At 59.3% G+C, this 20,698-nt stretch overlaps 1 protein-coding gene, 1 long non-coding RNA gene and 3 other non-coding genes across 6 annotated transcripts; 2 read left to right on the plus strand and 3 right to left on the minus strand.

Moving 5' to 3' along the window:
* Positions 1 to 707: 707 nt before the first annotated feature.
* On the minus strand, positions 708 to 15,926 carry NDUFS7 (NADH:ubiquinone oxidoreductase core subunit S7). Its single transcript, XM_012436011.2, has 8 exons — positions 15,854 to 15,926; positions 12,114 to 12,150; positions 11,115 to 11,183; positions 10,753 to 10,858; positions 8,526 to 8,705; positions 5,351 to 5,397; positions 3,246 to 3,334; positions 708 to 900 (listed from the first exon to the last, which is right to left on the minus strand). The coding sequence occupies exons 1-8, from the start codon at positions 15,867 to 15,869 to the stop codon at positions 803 to 805; spliced, it is 642 nt and encodes a 213-aa protein (XP_012291434.1). The 5' UTR covers positions 15,870 to 15,926; the 3' UTR covers positions 708 to 802.
* LOC135272679 (uncharacterized) lies at positions 1,401 to 4,859 on the plus strand. 2 transcript variants are annotated; one of them, XR_010340680.1, is made up of 4 exons: positions 1,401 to 1,549; positions 1,965 to 2,222; positions 2,384 to 2,479; positions 3,436 to 4,859. It is a non-coding gene; the product is annotated as an uncharacterized LOC135272679 (long non-coding RNA). The 2 variants fall into 2 exon arrangements; XR_010340679.1 differs by having other exon boundaries at positions 1,401 to 2,222.
* LOC135272697 (U7 small nuclear RNA) lies at positions 14,322 to 14,383 on the minus strand. The gene has a single exon (XR_010340692.1). It is a non-coding gene; the product is annotated as a U7 small nuclear RNA (small nuclear RNA).
* Positions 15,927 to 16,218: 292 nt separating the features above from the next.
* On the minus strand, positions 16,219 to 16,292 carry TRNAN-GUU (transfer RNA asparagine (anticodon GUU)). Its single transcript has one exon. It is a non-coding gene; the product is annotated as a tRNA-Asn (tRNA).
* A 130-nt stretch (positions 16,293 to 16,422) lies between these two features.
* On the plus strand, positions 16,423 to 16,495 carry TRNAF-GAA (transfer RNA phenylalanine (anticodon GAA)). The gene has a single exon. It is a non-coding gene; the product is annotated as a tRNA-Phe (tRNA).
* Positions 16,496 to 20,698: the final 4,203 nt, after the last annotated feature.

Consider the following 20,698-nt stretch of genomic DNA (forward strand, 5'->3'; position numbering starts at 1 on the left):
CCCCCATCCCAGCCTGGCCTGTCATAACCACATGCCCAGAAATGCCCCAGTGCAGCAGGCAGGCAGGGTGGGCCTGCAGAGCGGGGGCTCCAGCAGCGGCGGCGTCTGGCCCTGAACACGGGAAGATGGGACGTCTGCTGAATGAACACACATGCCTGATGAGGACACAGACTCCAATGGATAAAGGGGCTGGTGGGGCGGGGTCAGGGTTCCCCAAAAGTCCTGGGTGTAGCGAGTCCCCGAAGGGGCTCATCTGGGCCCTGGAGGCCCCAAGTCAGACAGCCTGTGAGGCACACAGCCCCGCCCTGCAGCCCTCTGGTTTCGAAGGGGACCAGGTGCCATCTCCCCATCCCCCCGGCCCCGTTCCTCGCCTAACCAGCCCATACCCACTGCCTGGAAACGGCCCAGAGGGCAGCGGTGACCTACCCAAGCCCACTCAGGCCACCACCCTCTGAACCCCAGGGCAGGATCAGACAGGCTTTGCTCAGCCTGCCTCGGGGCACAGAGGGAGACAGAGTCAGGGCCCTCTCAGGAGGGGTGGGCCTGGGGCCCTCCATGCCGGTGACTTTGGGCCAGGACGTTCACCCCAGGGTCTTCACAGAGCAGCGGGAAAACACCCTGCTGGCAGGCACAGTGCCCGTCCCTGCCCCAACCCGAAGGCCCCCCTGCCCACCACCTCTCGGGCAACTTTCGCCTACACACCACACTGGGAGGCAGAGGCCCGAGGGCGGGTTTATTGACAAACTCACGGGACAGAAGGGGGATAGGACGGCTCCAGCGAGGCTCCAGGGCGGAGGTGGTGCTACCTGCGGTACCAGATCTGCAGCCTCCGCTCCCGCTTGATCTTCCTCTGCAGCTGTAGGATGCCGTAGAGCAGGGCCTCGGCCGTGGGCGGGCAGCCTGCGGGGACCTCGCTTCAGTCTCCCTGCCCGCAACCGGAGCCTGCCTGACTTCAGGCACCGCGCAGCCGGCTCGGCTTGTGAGGGGCCTCCCGTGCCGGCCTCCGAAGGCGGAGACTGCCAGCCCTGGGTGGGTGCCAAGGCTGGGGGTGGCAGCCAGCTCGGGGGACGTCCCTGCAGGAAGAGTGAGGTCCCCCTGGGGCAAAGACCCACTGCCCTCCACCCGTGGCTCATCCCGGGCTGTCACAGGAGCCTCCTGGACAAGAGGCTGACCTCACCAACCCGGCCCCGGCCCTCGGGGCTCCGCGGGGACCAGCGCACACCGAACGCACTTGGCAGGGGGACCAGGGCCCCGGGATGCCCTGGACGGAGGTGGAGGCAGGGAGGCTGAGCAGAGGGAGGAGACACGGCCGTCGCCGCAGGGCCTGGGAAAGGGCGGCCGGGCCCCAGCTGGCAGAGCTCTGGCAAGTCCAGGCCGCTGCCAGGGAGGGAGGGGCACAGTCCGCGCTCACACCCCACCCCTTTGGTCTGCACTGCAGGGGAAGACACCAGGGGTATGGGTTGGGCCCGAGCTCCGGATCCCGAGACGGACCTCTCCGTGCTGACGAGGGTCACAGGGAGGCCCAGGCTGCCCTGTACACTGCCCCCAGGTGACCTGGCTCAGGACCTCAGGGGGAATACGCTAGGGCTGCTCCTGGCCCCAGCTACACTGGCTGCTCGTGAAGACCCTTGGAAAGGAGTCGGGGGCAAGGAGGCTGGAGGCAGCAGAGTGTCTGGGATGGTTGAGGGGTCTCCAAGGGCCAGGGGCTGGGAAAGGAGCCTGGGAGGAACAGGTGTGCTCCCCACAGCCTCAATCCACAGCGCCTACCCTGACACAACAGGCAGGGCCGGGCGTGTCTGTGTCAGGCTCTGCATCCCTAGCCTGGGGGCTCCCCCAGCATCGTGTCCCAGCCGAGGCAGTCACGGAACCATGCAGAACGGAACCGTGCAGAACGCTGAGCAAATCAACGCCCTTTCCAGGGAAGCTGAATCCAATGTCAGAGCCTGTTCCTCCACTTTTGAAAGGCACCAGGACATGCTGCCAGCCTGCCCAACCCTCCAGACTCAGGACTCACGGCTGGACTCTCTGCACCTGTGCTAACACCGCGGGACCAAGAACGGGACCTCTGTCGCCTGTCCCACATGAGCGATACCTCCTGACCTGCCACCATGGACCACTGTCAGGGAGAACGCCCCAGGGGTGACCCTCATGGGACCACAGGAGGCACGAGAGTCCCACGGGGTCACCAGATATAAAGAACGCCTGCTCGATGTGAATTTCAGGTACGCAGCCAATGCTCCGTGTTAGAATAACTACATCCCAAATATTGTTGGGACATATTCGAACTAAACAGTTACTACTCATTGTTTTCCTGATGGTCAAACTCACCCTAACCTCACACTCAAACTGAGCCTCCCGCATTTTCTTTCTTTTTTTTTTTTAGAAATGGGGTTTCACCATGTTGGCCAGGATGGGATGGTCTCGATCTCCTGACCCTGCGATCCACCCGCCTCGGCCTCCCAAAGTGCTGGGATTACAGGTGAGAGCCACAGTGCCCAGCGCCTCCCACATTTTCATTTGCCAAATCTGGCCACCCTGGCAACCTTGGGTCCCAGGGAGTCTCATGTGCCCTTCTCTGAGGGTGAGGGTGCGGGATGGTGTCCTTGGCCTCCAGGAACCTTCTCTTTCGGTATTTCTAACTGCAGGTCCCTGGTCTCTGTCAGGCAGGACCACATGAAACTGTGCTTAGGCTGGTGAGGTGGCTCGCACCTGTAATCCCAGCACTTGGGGAGGTCAAGATGGGCGGATCACCTGAGGTCAGGAGTTTGAGACCAGCTTGACCAACATGGAGAAACCCTATCTCTACAAAAAAAACAAATGAAAATTCAAAATTAGCTGGGTGTGGTGGCGCATGCCTGTAATCCCAGTTACTTGGGAGTCTAAGGCAGGAGAATAGCTTGAACCCGGGAGGTGGAGGTTGCAGTGAGCCGAGATGGTGCCACTGCACTCCAGCCTGGGCAACAAGAGCAAAACTCCATCTCAAAAACCGTGCTTTAAACCAGGCGAGTGTCAGGAATTCCGGTGGCTTCCACTGCTCCCTCCGCTCCCTCTGATGCCTGAACACACGGCACACTTCTCACCGGGGACGCGCTCTGCTAAGAGGGAGAGCCCCAGGTCGGCTCAGCTGTCAGATGGGGCAGCCCGCCGTCTGCTGGGGTGTGGGACTCCCTCACAGGGGCAGCCGGGTCTGCATGGCGCCGGCCCCGTCCCCCGCTCCCTTGTGGGCGGCGCGGCCCCAGCCCTACCTGGGACGTAGATGTCCACGGGCACGATGCGGTCGCAGCCCCTCACAACCGAGTAGGAGTAGTGGTAGTAGCCGCCTCCGTTGGCACAGCTGTGGGGGAGGCACCGTGAGGGGAGTGTGGGCCGAGGACCCACCCTGCCCACCCTCCCTCCTCGAGGCCTTGCCCCATCCCCACCCGCCTTCCACTGCAGGCCAGGCCAGGCCCGGCTACCGACAAGGCTGGAACTTGTCACGGAGAAGCAAGGAGCAAATGCGCACAGGCTCCTGGAGCCTCTGTGGGCCAGTGGAGCCGAGCACATGCGTTGCTGATAACTCAGGAAAACGTGCTCCCTTCCCAAGGGGCTCTTGACCATCGATTCCCGGCTGGGAACCATCGGATCGCACGTGTCAACAAAAAGCCCCTTCAAACGGCCACGCTGCCAACACTCGGCACCTGTCTACAGGGCGGCTGCGCCCCACGCTAGGCCTCGCCCAGTCCCAGCTCTGTCAGTGAGGTGCTGGGGTCCACCTGGGGCAGGTAACCGGAAACCCCAGGTGACCACACGGCCTCCACTCCCAGCACTGCTTCTTACAGCCGTAAGGATGGACACCGCCTGAGTGCCCAGCAGCGGGGGATGGTTATGAAAACTCCGGAATATTCTGGGCTGTCGCCCAGCCTGGAGTGCAGCGGCACCATCTCGGCTCACTGCAACTGCCGCATCCCGGGTTTAAGCGAGCCTCCTGCCTCAGCCTCCTGAGTGGTTGGGACTACAGGCACGCAGCACCACGCCCAGCTGATTTTTGTATTTTCAGTAGAAATGGAATTTCACCACGTTGGTCAGACTGGTCTCAAACTCCTGACCTCGTGATCCGCCCACCTCAGCCTCCCAAAGTACTGGGATTACAGGCGTGAGCCCCCGCAACCGGCCTAACTGGAATATTCTAATTCTCTGTTTAGAATTAGGTTAGTAATATGTCCACTAGGGGGGATAGTATTCAGCCAAGAAAAGGGGCGAGGCTCAGGCACAGGCCACAGCGTGCATGCACCTTGAGGATGTCTCAGTGAGAGACGCCAGACACAGGACGCCACGCAGCGTGTGATCCTGTGAAATGTCCAGGACAGGCCCACGAGGTATGCAGGGGATATGTGGGTGGCAGGGCTGGGAAGGGGATGCAGTGACTGCTGATGGGGACAGGGTTTCCTTTGGGGGTGATAAGAATGTTCTGGAATTAGAGGTGGTAGCTACGTAACTCTGTGACTGTAACTAAAAACTACTGAACTGTTCGCTTTAAAAGGGTAAACTTAGCAAGACCCAATCTCTACGAAAATTTTAAAAATTAGGCACAGTGGAGCACATCTGTAACCCCAGCACTTTGGACGGCTAAGGCTGGGGGATCGGTGGAGCCCAGGAGTTCGAGGCTGCAGTGAGCTATGACTGTACCGCTGCACTCCAGCCTGGGCAACTCAGCGAGATTCTGTCTCTAAAAAATAAAAATGATAAATATTTTAAAATGTCAAGAGACTAAATACCTTTTAATGTTATGGGAAATTACTAAAAATGATGGCAAGGCCAGGTTGGTGGCTCACATCTTTAATCCCAGCACTTTGTGAGGCGGAGGCGGGCAGATCACCTAAAATCAGGAGTTCCAGACCAGCCTGGCCAACATGGTGAAACCCTGTTCTCTACTAAAAATGCAAAAATTAGCTGGGTGTGGTGGCAGGGGCCTGTAATGCCAGCTGTTTGGGAGGCTGAGGCAGGAGAATCGCTTGAACCCGGGAGGCGGAGCTTGCAGTGAGCCGAGATCATTCCACTGTACTCCAGCCTGGATGACAAGAGCAAGACCCGGTCTCAAAAACAAATTGTTTTTACAATGCTGACAAGTTAGAGGGCTGAGGTTATTCTGTGGGGAAAGCAGAGAACCGGGCAGAATGTGGGGTCTGCTGCTGGGGGTGGATGGAAGGAATCTTTTGGGGAGAGAACCACCAGCGCATGTGTGTGGGGTGGAGGCACCGAGAGGGCTGAAGGGCAGCACCTGGACCGCGTGGGATTTCGCTGAATATAAATGACACAGCCAGGCCAGCACTCACGCCGTGTCCACCCCTGAGACGTCCCATCCTGCACTCACCTCCCCATGGACACCACGTAGCGTGGCTCGGGCATCTGGTCGTAGACCTGGAAGACAGGCGGGGTCTGTGCGCAGCTCACTGGGGGGCGGTGGGGACGGGGTAGAAATGGGAGAGAGGCGGGGTCTGTGCGCAGCTCACTGGGGGGCGGTGGGGACCGGGTAGAAATGGGAGAGAGGCGGGGTCTATATGCAGCTCACTGGGGGGCGGTGGGGACCGGGTAGAAATGGGAGAGAGGAGGGGTCTGTGCGCAGCTCACTGGGGGGCGGTGGGGACGGGGTAGAAATGGGAGAGAGGCGGGGTCTGTGCGCAGCTCACTGGGGGGCGGTGGGGACGGGGTAGAAATGGGAGAGAGGCGGGGTCTATATGCAGCTCACTGGGGGGCGGTGGGGACGGGGTAGAAATGGGAGAGAGGCGGGGTCTATATGCAGCTCACTGGGGGGCGGTGGGGACCGGGTAGAAATGGGAGAGAGGCGGGGTCTGTGCGCAGCTCACTGGGGGGCGGTGGGGACGGGGTAGAAATGGGAGAGAGGCGGGGTCTGTGCGCAGCTCACTGGGGGGCGGTGGGGACCGGGTAGAAATGGGAGAGAGGCGGGGTCTGTGCGCAGCTCACTGGGGGGCGGTGGGGACGGGGTAGAAATGGGAGAGAGGCGGGGTCTGTGCGCAGCTCACTGGGGGGCGGTGGGGACCGGGTAGAAATGGGAGAGAGGCGGGGTCTGTGCGCAGCTCACTGGGGGGCGGTGGGGACCGGGTAGAAATGGGAGAGAGGCGGGGTCTGTGCGCAGCTCACTGGGGGGCGGTGGGGACCGGGTAGAAATGGGAGAGAGGCGGGGTCTGTGCGCAGCTCACTGGGGGGCGGTGAGGACGGGGTAGAAATGGGAGAGAGGAGGGGTCTGTGCGCAGCTCACTGGGGGGCGGTGGGGACGGGGTAGAAATGGGAGAGAGGCGGGGTCTGTGCGCAGCTCACTGGGGGGCGGTGGGGACGGGGTAGAAATGGGAGAGAGGAGGGGTCTATATGCAGCTCACTGGGGGGCGGTGGGGACGGGGTAGAAATGGGAGAGAGGCGGGGTCTATATGCAGCTCACTGGGGGGCGGTGGGGACGGGGTAGAAATGGGAGAGAGGCGGGGTCTGTGCGCAGCTCACTGGGGGGCGGTGGGGACGGGGTAGAAATGGGAGAGAGGAGGGGTCTGTGCGCAGCTCACTGGGGGGCGGTGAGGACGGGGTAGAAATGGGAGAGAGGAGGGGTCTGTGCGCAGCTCACTGGGGGGCGGTGGGGACGGGGTAGAAATGGGAGAGAGGCGGGGTCTGTGCGCAGCTCACTGGGGGGCGGTGGGGACGGGGTAGAAATGGGAGAGAGGCGGGGTCTATATGCAGCTCACTGGGGGGCGGTGGGGACGGGGTAGAAATGGGAGAGAGGCGGGGTCTATATGCAGCTCACTGGGGGGCGGTGGGGACCGGGTAGAAATGGGAGAGAGGCGGGGTCTGTGCGCAGCTCACTGGGGGGCGGTGGGGACCGGGTAGAAATGGGAGAGAGGCGGGGTCTGTGCGCAGCTCACTGGGGGGCGGTGGGGACGGGGTAGAAATGGGAGAGAGGCGGGGTCTGTGCGCAGCTCACTGGGGGGCGGTGGGGACCGGGTAGAAATGGGAGAGAGGCGGGGTCTGTGCGCAGCTCACTGGGGGGCGGTGGGGACCGGGTAGAAATGGGAGAGAGGCGGGGTCTGTGCGCAGCTCACTGGGGGGCGGTGGGGACCGGGTAGAAATGGGAGAGAGGCGGGGTCTGTGCGCAGCTCACTGGGGGGCGGTGGGGACCGGGTAGAAATGGGAGAGAGGCGGGGTCTGTGTGCAGCTCACTGGGGGGCGGTGGGGACGGGGTAGAAATGGGAGAGAGGCGGGGTCTGTGCGCAGCTCACTGGGGGGCGGTGGGGACGGGGTAGAAATGGGAGAGAGGCGGGGTCTATATGCAGCTCACTGGGGGGCGGTGGGGACGGGGTAGAAATGGGAGAGAGGCGGGGTCTATATGCAGCTCACTGGGGGGCGGTGGGGACCGGGTAGAAATGGGAGAGAGGCGGGGTCTGTGCGCAGCTCACTGGGGGGCGGTGGGGACGGGGTAGAAATGGGAGAGAGGCGGGGTCTGTGCGCAGCTCACTGGGGGGCGGTGGGGACCGGGTAGAAATGGGAGAGAGGCGGGGTCTGTGCGCAGCTCACTGGGGGGCGGTGGGGACCGGGTAGAAATGGGAGAGAGGCGGGGTCTGTGCGCAGCTCACTGGGGGGCGGTGGGGACGGGGTAGAAATGGGAGAGAGGCGGGGTCTGTGCGCAGCTCACTGGGGGGCGGTGGGGACGGGGTAGAAATGGGAGAGAGGCGGGGTCTGTGCGCAGCTCACTGGGGGGCGGTGGGGACCGGGTAGAAATGGGAGAGAGGCGGGGTCTGTGCGCAGCTCACTGGGGGGCGGTGGGGACCGGGTAGAAATGGGAGAGAGGCGGGGTCTGTGCGCAGCTCACTGGGGGGCGGTGGGGACCGGGTAGAAATGGGAGAGAGGCGGGGTCTGTGCGCAGCTCACTGGGGGGCGGTGGGGACCGGGTAGAAATGGGAGAGAGGCGGGGTCTATATGCAGCTCACTGGGGGGCGGTGGGTACCGGGTAGAAATGGGAGAGAGGCGGGGTCTATATGCAGCTCACTGGGGGGCGGTGGGGACCGGGTAGAAATGGGAGAGAGGCGGGGTCTGTGCGCAGCTCACTGGGGGGCGGTGGGGACCGGGTAGAAATGGGAGAGAGGCGGGGTCTGTGCGCAGCTCACTGGGGGGCGGTGGGGACCGGGTAGAAATGGGAGAGAGGCGGGGTCTGTGCGCAGCTCACTGGGGGGCGGTGGGGACCGGGTAGAAATGGGAGAGAGGCGGGGTCTGTGCGCAGCTCACTGGGGGGCGGTGGGGACCGGGTAGAAATGGGAGAGAGGCGGGGTCTATATGCAGCTCACTGGGGGGCGGTGGGTACCGGGTAGAAATGGGAGAGAGGCGGGGTCTGTGCGCAGCTCACTGGGGGGCGGTGGGGACGGGGTAGAAATGGGAGAGAGGCGGGGTCTGTGCGCAGCTCACCGGGGGGCGGTGGGGACCGGGTAGAAATGGGAGAGAGGCGGAGTCTGTGCGCAGCTCACTCCAGGGCAGCGGGGGACCAGGCCTACCTTGCGGAGCGCGGGCGCCATCTTGTTGGTGAGTGTGCCGGCCACGATCATCACGTCGGACTGGCGTGGGCTAGCGCGGAAGACCACGCCGAAGCGGTCCATGTCATAGCGGGGTGCGGCCATGTGCATCATCTCCACGGCGCAGCAGGCCAGGCCGAAGGTCATGGGCCACAGGGAGCTCTGCAGAGGCCAGGATCAGGTCAGACCCTGCCGACGGCGACCCGCGTGGCCCACCACAAGCCTCCAAGCGGAGCACCCAGGCTCATGTCCCAGGCAGAGGCCAGAGGCACAGCAGTCCCTGCAGATGGCCACCAGGTCTCAAGAGAGGCGTAAAGCGGGCCCCGCTAGCCACGTTTAAGTAAAATAGAGAAGCAGGTGAGATCTGTCCTCATCACACAGTTCCCGGAACCCAGTGTACCCCAAGTCCCACCACTTCAACACGGGCTCCACCCACTCTCTGAGCACGTAGTCGTGCGGGTCTAACCCCAGAACTCCCTGGGTTAACTAGATCTGGGTCCGCACACCAACTGCCCACACCTCCAGGAAGCCCTCCTAGATCTCCTTAGCCACGCCCTCCCCTCTCCTGTATCTACGTGGCTTCCCATTTTCCCCATGGTTCCTGCTCCCCCTGCACATGGCTCCAACACCTGGCAGGGACCCCTGCTGCCCCTACAGATGTGTTGGCGGGTGACAGGGCCGGGCTATAGAGCGAGGCAGGGCTGCCTGGGCAGAAACGGCCAACCCCAACTGCCTGCCCAGAGCCTGTGGTGGGCCAGCCCCTGGCCATTTCTCAGGTTTCCTCCATTGGAAACTCCTGCAGCAGGCATCTCTGTCTCAGCCGCTGTGGCTGCCCGTGGCCCGGCAGGACGTTCACCGTGCCATTGTTTAGGAAACAAGAAACAAAAGGAAGCAGTGTCCGTCTGTCAATGGGGGACTGTTGAACCCGGGCCGTCGCGGCCGAGTGCCGCAGGCGCTGGAGGGAATGGCACGTGCGCACGCTGCAGTGAGGGGCTGGCGGGGGCTGGCGCCACAGGCCGGAGAGGCTTTAGATCGGTACTGAGAAGAACCTACTACCTTCACATGTGCTTCTTTTAACTTAAAACACTGCTTTCACCTTAAAAGAGAAACAAGAGGAGCACAGAGAAGCCAGAGAGAGAATGACAAAAAGGGACAGGGTCATCTCAAGCAGGGCCCAAGGTGGCACCGGGGACAGAGCCTGTGAGCGGGACACCGGGATGGCTGCCAGGGCCAGGGTTGGGGAGAATCCTGAGGAGGAACCACAGGCCACCAGGCCAGCACGGGGGCCCCCGGGAGGGTCCAACCTGCTCCACGGCCAGAGGGCGAGTGTGCCTGTGTGTGTGCATCGATGTGTGTGCCCGTGAACATACATGTGTGCACGTGTGCATGAGTGCGTGTGTGTACATGTGCATGTGTACTGGTGTCCACGTGTGCGTGTGTACATGCATGTGCATTGTGAATGTGTATGTGTTTGTACTGTGCATGTGCATGTGTGTGCACGTATGTGTGTGTGTGCATGAGTATGAATGTACGTGTCCCTGTGTGTACCGTGCGTGTGTGTATGTATGTATGTGTGTGTGCATGAGTATGACTGTACGTGTCCCTGTGTGTACCATGTGTGTGCATGAGTATGAATGTACGTGTCCCTGTGTGTACCGTGTGTGTGCATGTATGTGTGTGTGCACGAGTATGAATGTACGTGTCCCTGTGTGTACCGTGCGTGTGCATGTGCGTGTGTGTGCATGAGTATGAATGTACGTGCCCCTGTGTACTGTGTGTGTGCATGTGTGCATGAGTATGAATGTATGTGTCCATGTGTGCGTGTACTATGCATGTGCATATGAACGTGTGTACTTATCCGTGTGAGTGTACCGTGCGTGTGCATGTGTGTGTGCATGCATGTGTGCATGAGTATGAATGTGTGTACGTATCATGTGTGTGTACTGTGCATGTGCATGTATGTGTGCACGAGTATGAACGTGTACATGCCCATGTGTGCTGTGTATGTGTACGTGTGTGCATGTGCAAATGCCTGTGCGTACATGTGAGCTTGTGTGCACGTGTGTGCATGCATGCATTGTTCCGTGAGTACATGTCTGTACATGTGTGTGCACGTGTGTCTGTGATTGTGCTGTCCGTGTGTGCATGTTGAGTGTATGCAGAGAGGCCCTGGCACTGGAGGAGGGCCTGTAGCTCATAGTAGACTCACCCTGCGGGCCCAGTTGATGAGGTCATCCAGCTTGGCCACCACATACTCCCCACGGCTGCTGGGTTTGGGAACCACGGCTCTGGCCTTCGGCAGGGCGGGCTGGGTGCTGGCACAGAGACACACGGGCACAGGAGGCGTCAGCCACACAGGCACTTCCCTGCGGCAGATGCCGGCCCCCACAGCCACCACCAGAGGCCTGGACCCACAAAAGGTCAGGGACTGGGATGTGCGACCCCCCTTTCCACCCCGCCCAGGCCCAGGAGGTCCCTGGAGACACTGGTGGCTGCAGCACGGATGCAGAAAAGGAGGGAGAGGTGGGGGTGGGGCAGGGGGTACAGCCTCCCCCAGAAGGTTGGCCTTACCTGCTTGGGCCATTGGTAGCCACGGTCTGATGGACACCTCGTGCCTGAACAGCTGTGCCCACGCTGGAGCTGCCAGGAGATGGAGTGTGGGTCAGTGGCCATCCCAGTCACACTTGCTGCTGTCCTTCCTCTCCCCTCCCTGCTGCAGGACTGTCCTCACCTCTGTCCACCAGCACTTGGGCCACTGGTCAGAGCCTTAGGGCCCTGTGGCCATCACCCCGACTCCCGATGATGGCCCAAACTTTTTTTTTGAGACGAAGTCTCACTCTGTCACCCAGGTTGGAGTGCAATGGTGCGGTCTCGGCTCACTGCAACCTCCACCTCCCAGGTTCAAGCAATTCTCCAGCCTCAGCCTCCTGAGTAGCTGGGATTACAGACGCACGCTACCATGCCCAGCTAATTTTTGTATTTTTAGTAGAGACGGGGTTTCACCATGTTGGCCACGCTGGTCTTGAACTCCTGACCTCGTGATCCGCCCGCTTTGACCTCCCAAAGTGCTGGGATTGCAGGTGTGAGCCCCCAAGCCCGGCCAATGGCCCAGACTTCAATGGCGTTTCTTTTGAGATATACCCAGCAGGTCAAGAGGCCGCTCAGTGACAGTGTCCAAGCAAGGATGGTTCTAGGAGCATCCGCAGAAGGAAAGTGGGACTAGGCTCTCGACATGTGACCAAGGTCAGATACCCGCACATGTGTCCTCACCGGCCTGCCCATTGCCTGGGTCTCCAGGAGGCCTGCCCATGGCTGCCATCTGCACTTTCCTGCCACAGGCAGCGGGGGTCTCTGACGGCACGGAGCTGGGCCCACAGGGTTGCTTCTGACTGGCCAGCCTTTACCACTGCATGGACTGACCCAGGGAGGGCCCCGGCACGTCACGCACAGTGCGCAGACCGCCACCCGCATCCTGTCCGTAACACGCCACGTGACCTTCAACAAGGGGCTCCCCTCATCTGGTGCTGCTGAAGACCCCCCCAGCTCAGGGCTGCAGACTCAGGCACTCACCGCAGACCAAGGATCCAGAAGCCGCGCAGGCCAGGAGCTGCAGAGAGGACCACAGGGGTGGGGACAGTGAGCCGTGGGGAAGCTCTAGTGGTCACCAACTCAGGGCCCCTGGATGGGCCGCAGGGGCCAGCCTCCAGGCGCTTCCCCATCAGGTTCCTTCCCGCACGGCCCGACTCTGACCTGCCTCAAGTGCCACTTAACAAATGTTAGGTAATGAAGGGGTTTTCAGAATATGAGCAAGTCTTGCTCCCCTACTTAGGACCCCATGGCCCCAGAAGGGAACCCAAACTCTGCCCCCTCCCCGCCCCAGCGATCTTTCCCCGTGCTGCTTTCCCGCCCCAAGGCCTCCGCATTGGCTGCTCCCCTGCAGGGGACACGCTGCCCCACACTTGCACACCACTGGCCCCTTCTCAGGAGGCAGGTTTCAGCTCAGGTACACGGGGCGTCCCGTCTACACCAGCACCCCAGGCCCTCTGGTTCCTGGCACCCTCTGTGTTCCTGCATGGACTGACCCAGCGAGGTCACACCGAGATGTTCCTGGCATCTCTGTGTGTTTGTGAAGTGCCTGCCACCCCAGCGACGCCAGGGCCTACCTGGGCACCCAGTGCTCGTCCTGGCCTCAGCTGTGCCTGACAAGCCTGTGCTGGGTGCTCCAGGCCCTGGCTGGTGCTCGGGGGTTTCCCACGCAGTTGAGCACAGGCCCCATCCTCCAGGAATCTGCAGTGGGCTGAGCAGGGAAGGCACTGTCCACGTCCACCTACATAGCAAAGCGCCCCCAGAGGAGTCAACCGCAAAGGAAGCACAGAGGAGGGAACACGCCTGCTTCAAGTCTCCTGGGAGAACCTTCTCAGGGCGAAGGCTGAGGCATGAGCAGGGCCTGGCCAGACCCAGGGGTACTCAGCAGGAGGAAATGCCTGCAGGTGCGAGGAATCCTGGCTAGAGAGGAAGAAGCCAGAGGTGCAGGCTCGGTGCTGGTGACAGCTCAACTGTGTCCCTCCACCCCACTGATGTCTGAAGCCCTAACCCTAGGACCTCAGACTGTGACTGTTTTTGGGGATGGGGTCTTTAAAGGGGTCATTAATGGCTGGGTGCAGTGGCTGATGCCTGTAATCCCAGCACTTTGGGAGGCCGAGGCAGGTGGATCACCTGAGGTCAGGAGTTCAAGACCAGCCTGGCCAACATAGTGAAACCCCATCTCTACTTATAATACAAAAATTAGCTGGGTTTACTGGCAGGCGCCTGTAATCCCAGCTACTTGGAAGGCTGAGGCAGGAGAATCGCTTGAACCCGGGAGGTAGAGGTTGCAGTGAGGCGAGATCCCATCACTGCACTCGAGCCTGGGCGACAGAAGGAAACTGGATCTCAAAAAATAAAATAAAATAAAGGGGTCATTAAGGTACAATGAGGTCATGAGGGTGGGTCCCCATCCAATATGACTCATGTCCTTGTAAGAAGAGGCGATCAGGACACAAACGTATGGAGGGAAGACACAGCGAGAAGATGGCCACGTGGAGGCCAAGGACAGAGGCCTCAACAGGAACCAACCGTGCTGCGCTCCGATCTTGGCCTCCCAGCCCCCAGAGCTGTGAGAACGTCTGCCGGGTTAAAGCTGCCCAGTTGCTGTGGCCCCAGCAGACGCAGGCTGAGGCCCTATGAAGAGGCTGTATGCGGCCTCCAGGCGCCAGGGCCAGGGTTTGACGCCCCTGAACGCAGCGGACCATGGGGCCTTCTCCCGCCTCTGAGCCCCTCCCTCGCCCCAGCCTTGGTCTCATCCAGGGTTGCTGTTTCCCGTGGCCCTGTCCACATCACAACTCTCTGAAGGACATGAGCCTGTGAACCTACTTCTTGGCATGCGTGAGGCTGGGCACAGCAGACAGGCTAACTGCCCAGCCCCAGGCTCTGGCAGGAGCTGCCCCTCTCTGGGCATCAGTTTCCCAAGCTGAAAATTTAGGACTCCGGATAAGCTCCTAGCAGAGGAAATGCTCTTCTGAGCATCTCTGAGGTGATGGGATTCTAGGCCCCTGGGCCAGGCACTCTTATTTTTTGTTTTATTTAATTGTTTGAGTCAGAATCTCACTCTGTTGCCCAGGCTGGGTTGCAGTGGCGCAATCTCGGCTCACTGCAACCTCAACCTTCCAAGTAGCTGCGACTACAGGTGTGCGCCACCATGTCCAGCTAATTCTTTTTTATTTTTAATTTTTTTATTTTAGAGGCTTTCCGGCAAAAACCGGAAAGCCTGCGAGACCAATTCTAAACAGCTGTTAACACTTAATTCTATATTTAGTAGAGATGGGGTTTCATTGTGTTAGCCAGGATGGTCTCAATCTCCTGAGCTCGTGATCCACCTGCCTCGACCTCCCAAAGTGTTGTGATTACAGGTGTGAGCCACCAGGCCCGTCCTGGGCCAGGCATTCTTAACAAGGGGACTAGTGAGGATTCAGAACCATAAGCTTGCAAGGATTAAAAAAAAAAACAACAATATGTCTTTGTTGTCACCAGCATCTTACAGAAAATTAGCCCTTTGTTCAATTCATAGTGTAGGCCAGGTGCTGCAGCTCACATTCACGCCTGTAATCCCAGCACTTTGGGAGGCTCTGAGGCAGGAGGATTGCCTCAGTTCCAAAGTTTGAGACCAGCCTGAGCAACATGGCAAGACCCCTATCTCTACTAAAAATACAAAAATCGGCCAGGCGTGGTGGTGCACACCTGTGGTGCCAGCTACACAGGAGACTGAAGCGCCAGGATCCCTTGAGCCTGGGAGGCAGAGGTTGCAGTGATGAGCCAAGATCCCACCACAGCACTCCAGCCTGAGCGACAGAACCAGACCCTCTCTCCATAAATAAACGTATAAATAAACTAAAAAATTCTTAGCATAGACAACAAAATATGGCAGTATTGGCAGGACCTGTAACTTTTCACCAAGAGAAACCACAGATGTTTCCTAGCCGTGGTACAGGGGCTGCAGACCCTTCCTATCTCAAAGCCTCATTTCCAACCCTCACTCCTTCAAAACCGCAGTCGTAATTAGACCCGCCGCTAGATCGCGTTCATAAGGGAAGCACTCAGGTGACTAAGTCGCCAATCAGGTTTCAAGACAATCTTTTGGTAACTGCCTCTTGGTGTAACTGATTTCCTTGCAATTCTATGGATTTTATTCCATGCATTTAGTAACTTTATCTGGGCAGGGTTCTGCAGGCTTCAGCTGATCCCAGGCTGAGACCCGCTCTGCGACAGGCCCTTCCTTACCTCCCAGGGTAAGGGAGGGAGGTAGAGGGTCTGGCAGGTGGATGCCCAGGGTCCTGTCCCTGCCCAGGCCCGGCCCGGCCCGGCCCAGCCCGGCCCTGTGACCTCGAGGAGTGTCGGACCCTCAAAGGGCCTGTTTCCAAACCTGTCAGGCCCCGCTCACTCCAGGGCATCTCAAGGGCAGCCTCTTGGGCCGTGCTCTGGTCTCCGGCGCGGGCGCGGGGCCCCTCCAGCCTCCGCCCCGAGCGCCCTCCTGAGGCTGGACGCCTACGTCATTACCTGCCGGGCCTCAGTTTCCCCGACTGCACCCTAGACGCAATAACGGAGACCGTTCATCGCAAGCCGGCCTGGAGCCCGAGGAGCGGCCGGCTCGTGAGAAGCCCGGAGCGGACCGCAACCACGACGCCGGCCCCGACCCCCAACGCCATCATCTTCCCTGAGGCTCCCGCGGCCCTAGACGCGCGCGCCCCCACACCCGCCGCCGGCGCCACGCTCACCTGACAGCGCCGCCATCTTGGCCTCGGCCTTCAGACAACCTCTGCGGTCCGTCCTCTTTAGCGCTCCGGATGCCCGGGGCCGTCGCCCAAAGAGGCTCGGAGCGCGTGCGGAAACCGGAACCAGGAGCAGAGTAGTTCCGCCGCGCTTTCGGCCTCGGTGACTGTGCCCGCGCCGTGCGACCGCAGATCACCCAAGGCGGAAAGAAGGCTGTCAGAACTAGCGGGTGGTGGCCGCGGGTCTGCTGCGGGCAGACAAAAACAGACGCGCCATCTATTTTTCCTTTTTGCCTTTATTTTCTGACTCAAAACTGTTGTTCAACGACATTCATTTTCTTATTATTCCTGGAGAAAAAAGGGTTCCGACGCGTCCCTGGGTGGGCTCGAACCACCAACCTTTCGGTTAACAGCCGAACGCGCTAACCGATTGCGCCACAGAGACGGCGTTGCGCCCGGTTTCCCGAGAAGACCTTATGAAGCGTATGCGGCCTGCTGACGCAAAGCGACCTGCGCCTGCGCAGGAAAGGCGTGGCGCGGGCCGGAGTCCCGGCGAGAGCGACCCCCGCTGCCTAGCCGAAATAGCTCAGTTGGGAGAGCGTTAGACTGAAGATCTAAAGGTCCCTGGTTCGATCCCGGGTTTCGGCAAAGGTTTTAGCGATCCTAGCAATCACTGGTGGCTTTTGTTCAGGACTGCTCCGGCTGCCTCCCACCTCTCCTGAACCCCTTTCCAGAACATCACTCCATTGTGCAGAGGAACGGTCAGGACATGAGCTCATCCCAAGGAAGGAGGGCTCAGACCTAAGAACCCCAAACCCTCCTCTTCCCCACACCGAAGACGTTATGATTCCAGCCCAAACTTCCCCCGACACTCCCTCGATTTTCCATCTTGTTTAAATTGGTAAGTTAGAAAAAGTACTAATTATAAAAACACTAAACACCCAAAGTAGCAAAACATAGTTTGCAGAACGCTCTCTGCATGCATATCATTTGATTTTCACAATTCCACTGGAGGTTTGTTCTGCCTATTTTATGATTAAGGAAAGAGAGGCTTGGCCGGGCTCGGTGGCTCACGCCTGTAATCCCAGCACTTTGGTAGGCCAGGTGGGCGGATCACGTGACGTCAGGAGTTCAAGACCAGCCTGGCCAACAAGGCAAAACCCCAGCTGTACTAAAAATGCCAAAATTAGCTGCACGTGGTGACGGGCACCTTTAATCTCAGCGACAGGAGGCTGAGGCAGAGAGAATTGCTTGAACCTGGGAGGCAGAAGCTGCAGTGAGCTGAGATGGCACCATTGCACTACAGCCTGGGCAATAGAGCAAGACTGTCTCAAAAAAAAAAAAAGGAAAAAGAAAGAAAACAGAGGAGAAGGCCAGACTCAATGGCTGAGGTCTGTAATTCCAACATTTTGGGAGGCCAAGGCCGGCAGATCACCTGAGGTCAGGAGTTGGAGATCAACCAGGCCAACATGGTGAAACCCCGTCTCTACTAAAAAAATACAAAACAAATTTAGCCGGGTGTGGTGGCAGGCACCTGTAGTCTCAGCTACTTGGGAGGCTGAGGCAGGGAAATCGTTTAGTCTGGGAGGTGGAGGCTGCAGTGAGCTGAGATCGTGCCACTGCACTACAGCCTGGGCGACAGAGGGAGACTCCATCTCAATAAAATTTTAAAAAGAAGAGAAAATAGAGGTACAAATTAGGTGAACACAGGTGAGTAGCAAGGCTGGCAGCCCCTCGAGAACTGAGGGGCGTTGAGTAAAGCTCCTCATGGTGGGTGTTTACTGAATTCATGCCATGGGCTGGGGGCTTCCTGCTGAGCAAAGCCAAGCCTGGTCTCTGTTCTTGGGCAGCTCAAAAGACTTGGAGGGGTCCAGCATGGCGGCTCACTCCTGTAACCCCAGCACTTGAGGAGGCCAAGACAGGAGAAGCACTCGAGGCCAGGAGTTTGAGACCAGTCTGCGCAACATAGCAAGACCCCAACTCTATAAATAAATAAGCAAATAAATAAATACTTGGAGGAAAAGCTGACAGGAAATACTGACAGGAAACTAAGAGGCTGGCAGGTGCACAAAACCCTCTTCCTTCTGCGGTTCTCACAGCTGCCAATGCTGTAGGGTTTTGGTTATTAATTTATTTATTTTAAATTTAAGACAGGGTTTCACCATGTTGGTCAGGCTGGTCTTGAACTCCCAACCTCAGGTGATCCGCCCACCTTGGCCTCCAAAGTGCTTGGATTACAGGCGTGAGCCACCGAGCCCAGCTTTATTTATATGAGATGGAGTCTTGCTCTGTCGCACAGCCTGGAGTGCAGTGGTGTGATCTCAGCTCACTGCAACCTCTGCCTCCTGGGTTCAGTCAATTCCCCTGCCTCAGCCTCCTGAGTAGCTGGGATTACAGGCGTGGGCCACCATGCACGACTAATTTCTGCATTTTCAGTAGAGATAGTGTTTCACCATGTTAGTCAAGCTGGTCTCAAACTCCTGATCTCAGGTGATCCACCTGCCTGCCTCAGCCTCCCAAAATGCTGGGAGTACAGACATGAGGCACCACGCCTGGCCTTGGTTTGGGTTTTAAATTTATATAAATATTTTTAGAATAACTTAGATTGTCTGAGGACCCCAATGCCCAGTTCATGCGTGTGATACAGTTGTCAGGATATACTCTTACTGACCAAAGTCTACACTCTACCCACGTTTCCTGGGTTTCCTCTAATGCCCTTTCTTGACCCAGGGCTTCATCAGGGACCCCATGTGGCATCAGGCATGGCATTTCCTTGGCTCCTGGGACTGTGGCTGTTTCTCAGGTGGTCCCATTTCTGCTGCCCTGCCCAGTTCTGAGGCAGGACTTACTGTGGAACATTGCTCATTAGGGGCTTTGCTTGTGGATTGTTTATATAGAGTCAGGGACAGCAGAATGCCTCCTGTCCTGTGTGCCAGCCTGGGTCACGTGTTAGCTGCCCTGGACTCCTCCTGGGAGGAACAGTGAAGCCAGCCCGAGGGATTCTGGTGGCTGTTCACTTTAGTGCTGGTGGTGGGGGATGGGATGGGGACTGCAGCTGAGCTCAGTGGGGGCCAAGGGGGATGGTCCTGGGGCTGCTGGGAGGACAGGGCCCCTGCTGTTCAGGCTTTTGCTTTTGACTCCTATGGAGTCTCACTCTGTTCCACAGGGTGGAGTGCAATGGTGCAATCTCAGCCTTCTACAACCTCCACCTACTGGGTTCAAGCGATTCTTCTGCCTCACCCTCCCGAGTAGCTGAGATTGCAGGTGCCCACCACCATGCCCAACTAATTTTTGTACTTTTAGTAGAGGAGGGGTTTCACCACGTTGGCCAGGCTGGTCTCAAACTCCTGACCTCAGGTGATCCGCCCGCCTCGGCCTCCCAGAGTTTTGGAATCATAGGCGTGAGCCACAGCGCCTGGCCCCTATGGGGTCTTCGTGTTCAACAGGGGCTGCTCTGTGTGCCCTACAGGATGGTGATGACAGTGTGTGTCTGCTGGGGTTCCTGGGCCGCTGACTCACAGACGGGCTGGCCATTACAGAGAGGGTGGGCTCTCAGGCGGCTTGATCCACGTGCAGGAGAACCAAGGCCTCCCACCCATGCCTTGTGCCAAGTGAGGCTCCTCGGACCCCCAGCCCCGTTTGAGCCTTTGGATGATGCGGACCCCACCAGCGTCCGGACTGCAGCCCCACGAGCTGCCCCAGAAGCCCCTGGCTGGACTGCTCTGATCTCTGACCCACAAACACTGTGTGAAGAATGCTTCCAGCTTCCAGGTTTTGAGGTGGCGTTCTGTGGCTAAGGGGGCTGAGTGGACAGAAAGGTGAGGTGAGTGGGGAGGAGAGGAATTGTGTTCAGGAACTTGGGGCCCTGGAGGACACCCCTGAGGGAGGGAACATGGAGGAGCGGCTTCATGGGGCAGGTGGCAGTGCCAGAAACAGCTGGGGCCAGCAAGAGGGGAAGGGTCCAGAGCTGGGCGAGAGTGGGAGTAGGGAAGGCAAGGAGGGGTGTGAGGCTGGCATGGGGAGGGAGGCAGACAGGCACAAGAACTCAGGCCTGGGCGTGGTGGCTCACGCCTGTCATCCCAGCACTTTGGAGGTCAAGGCGGGAGGATCATTTGGCCTGGGAAACATAGCAAGGCCCCATCTCTATAAAAAGCACAAAAATTAGCTGTGCGTGGTGGTGCACACCTGTGCTCCCAGCTCCCTGGGAGGCTGAGATGGGAGGATTGCTTGAGGCTGGGAGGTCAAGGCTGCAGTGAGCCATGTTTGCACCATGGCACTCCAGCCTGGGCGACAGGGCCAGACCGTGTCTCACATAGCAAAGTAGAAAACGCACCAGGCATCGGGGTTGAGAGTGAGGGTTCTGTGGTTTGGAATTCTTGCCACTTGGGTGAGGTGCACCACGTGGGGACACCAAGGCCTCCTTGCTGGAAGTGGTCAGACAGATGCAGCTGTGCCAGTGAGGGGGACCCCGATTCCCTCACACTGCCGGGGCGAGGACGAGCGAGACCCACTTCAGGAAAAGCATGGGCAGAGACGCAGGGGTCCTGCAGTTCAGTGAAGCAGGTTGGGGAGTGTGGGCTGGGCATGACTCTGAGACCAAGTCAGAGAGGGAAGAGGCAGGGGTCAGGGGAAGGGTCCCATGGTGCATGGACAGCAGTTTTCCAGGGGGCACCAGGCCATGTCTGTGGACATCCGAGGCCATCACAACGGTCGAGGCGGGAGCTCCTGGCATGGAGTGCGGGGAGGCCAGGGACACTGCTCAGCACCCAGCAGGACCCAGGTCCAATGTCCTCCGTGCCCAGGGACAGGCCCAGGTGGGGGCCACAGGGTCAGCTAGCTGTCAGGAGAGGG

This window comes from Aotus nancymaae, unplaced genomic scaffold (assembly GCF_030222135.1).
Source record: "Aotus nancymaae isolate 86718 unplaced genomic scaffold, 86718_ANA_hifiasm-v0.15.2.pri h1tg000124l, whole genome shotgun sequence".
Taxonomy (NCBI): Eukaryota; Metazoa; Chordata; class Mammalia; order Primates; family Aotidae; genus Aotus; species Aotus nancymaae.